This window comes from Plectropomus leopardus, unplaced genomic scaffold (genome assembly GCF_008729295.1).
Source record: "Plectropomus leopardus isolate mb unplaced genomic scaffold, YSFRI_Pleo_2.0 unplaced_scaffold27014, whole genome shotgun sequence".
Classification (NCBI taxonomy): Eukaryota; Metazoa; Chordata; class Actinopteri; order Perciformes; family Serranidae; genus Plectropomus; species Plectropomus leopardus.
In genome coordinates, this window is record NW_024629396.1 from 1 (window position 1) to 2,500 (window position 2,500).

Here is a 2,500-nt window from a genome sequence, read left to right on the forward strand (position 1 = left end):
TTTTTTAATCTTTTTATAATAAAAAAGAGTTTTTGGCTGGTTTTTCCATTTTAAAAAACAATGTGAGGTTATTTTGTATGTTTTTTATAATGTAGAGGTTATGGGTGTTTTTTTTTTTTTTTTAAATTTTGAATAATTAAGAGTTTTTTGAAGGTTTTTTTATTAAAAAATATTTTGAGGTTTTTGGATGTTTATTACTATTATTATTTTAATACTCAGCGATTTGGGGACATTTTTTTCTATTTCCTTTCATAATTTAGAGTTTCTTAGGTGTTTTCTCAATTTTTAAAAAATAAATTTGAGGTGTGAGGGTGATTTCTTTTGATAATCAAATGGTTTTTTAAATAATAATTTGTTTGGGTGTTGTTTTTTATGTTATTTTGAGATGTACGTGGATGTCTTTTTTTTTTCTTAATAATTTTAAGTTTGAGACATGTTCTCCCAACGTTTTAAAAAGGTTTAAGGTGTTTTTATTATGTTAAAAAATATAAAATTAAGAGTTTTATGGTTTTTGTTTATTTATTTTTTATTTTGAAGGGTTTGGGTGTTTTTTGTTTGTTTGTTTTTCAATTTTCCAATAATTTTTAGTTTAGTGGGTGTTTTTTGTTTGTCAAGACTTTTCTGGATTATACTTTAGGTCACATTTTCAGTGCAAGACTTTTACTTGTGACAAAGTATTTTAACAGGGTGGTAACTGTATTTATACGTAAGGATGTGCGTACTTCTTCCTTTCACAGGTTGCATGCAGCGATGACTGGGGGCCCTCATGTGAGGTCCCTCAGACCCAGATTAGGAGGGGCTGTGGATGAGGTGTGTTTAGGGAGGAGCAGTACCGCCCTCCGCCGCTGGAGGACGGAAAAGGGCCACAGTGATGCCGGTTTTGTTTGAGGACACGCCGAGCTGAAAGCAGGGGCCGGCCTTGACGGAGGAGAGGAGGGCCATCATGCCGATTTCCACGGTGTCTTTGTACGCTGACAGAGTAGAGATACGAGAAAGCACGCTGCTCTGAGTCACTCCAAAATACACACACGCACACCGCGGACTCCTCGTGGCTGAGCCCGGCCGGCATCACACCGCACACCGGACCGACAGGACGAAGACACCGGCGACAGAGAGCGGGAAGCTTTGAGAGGGGAAGAAGAAAGAGGAAACTCAGTATGTCAGGGTTAAAAAAGAGAAACTCAAACTCGTCGGCGGACAGGGAGGAGGACAAGCAGGTCACGGAGAGGATGCTGTCCCCGGGCGGCGGCGGGGATAAGGGGGACTTCAACCAGACACCGGGGAGCGACCCCGGCGGCCGTGCCGTCGGAGGAGAGGCAGCGGGGGAGGGGGTCGTCCTGAAAAGGACCATCACCCTGCTCAACGGCGTGGCCATCATCGTGGGCACCATCATCGGCTCCGGCATCTTCGTCACCCCGACCGGCGTGGTGAAGGAGGCCGGCTCGGTGGGTCTGTCCCTGGTGGTGTGGGCGGTCTGCGGGGTGTTCTCCACGGTGGGAGCGCTGTGCTACGCGGAGCTGGGGACCACCATCACCAAGTCCGGTGGGGACTACGCCTACATCCTGGAGGTGTACGGCTCCCTGCCGGCTTTCCTCAAACTCTGGATCGAGCTGCTCATCATCCGGCCGTCCTCGCAGTACATCGTCGCCTACGTGTTCGCCACCTACCTCCTGAAGCCCATTTTCCCCGTGTGCCCGGTGCCCGAGACCGGGGCCAAGCTCGTGGCCTGCCTCTGCATCCGTGAGTACCCGAATCGAGCCGAGCTGCACGGGGATGATGCAATTTTGTGGGTCGCTGTGTTGTTTGTTGTGTTTCAATTGCAGGAATGTAAAAGTGTTAAGTTACACTTCCGTCTTGTATTTGACGGAGATAAATGAACCGACCTGCTGAGTCCACTCACATACAAAACCTACAGTTAGCGCGAGCCGCTTCAATGCCATGTCTCCACGTGTGCCATTGAACCACACGCGCACACATTAAAAACACATCTTCGCGCGCAGCATCAAACGGGAGTGGTGAAAAATGCCGCGTTATTACATCAGCTCTCGTGAAGGACGCTCGCGAGCATCACTTGCTAATATTAACATAAAGTGGCACCCAATTTAATTTTCTTATTTTTAAAACGTGTGCTTTGACAGACAAAGCAAAGGCAGGAACTTTGGGAATAATAAAAAACAAACATGCCAAACAGAGAGTCAAACAAAAAGAACAAATTAAGTTAACAAAAGGTCAACAAGAATAAATCAAATAAGAGTAATTAAAAAAGGATGTATTCAGAGTACTACTAATACTTTAATTAGGTTATATCAAGAAAAATTACATTAAACCTGAAGGCTGAGCATTCTTGTTTTTATTTGACTATTTTCTATGACCCAATGGTGATGAAATTTAAATGCTTATCTTTCTTTAAGTTTATTTTCTCCATATCTTTTATTCCAGACTGCAGGCTCCATATAAAAAAAAAGACAAAACATCACATGCAATAGAGACTTCACAAGCA

At 43.9% G+C, this 2,500-nt stretch overlaps 1 protein-coding gene across 1 annotated transcript; it reads left to right on the forward strand.

Annotated features, from left to right (window-relative positions):
* Window positions 1-876: 876 nt before the first annotated feature.
* LOC121937653 (putative L-type amino acid transporter 1-like protein MLAS) lies at window positions 877-1,786 on the forward strand (the record flags this gene model as incomplete). The annotated part of the gene is made up of 1 exon (XM_042480979.1): window positions 877-1,786. A coding segment is annotated over exon 1 (629 nt), but the record flags the coding sequence as incomplete, so codon positions are not given.
* Between the last annotated feature and the right edge of the window lie 714 nt (window positions 1,787-2,500).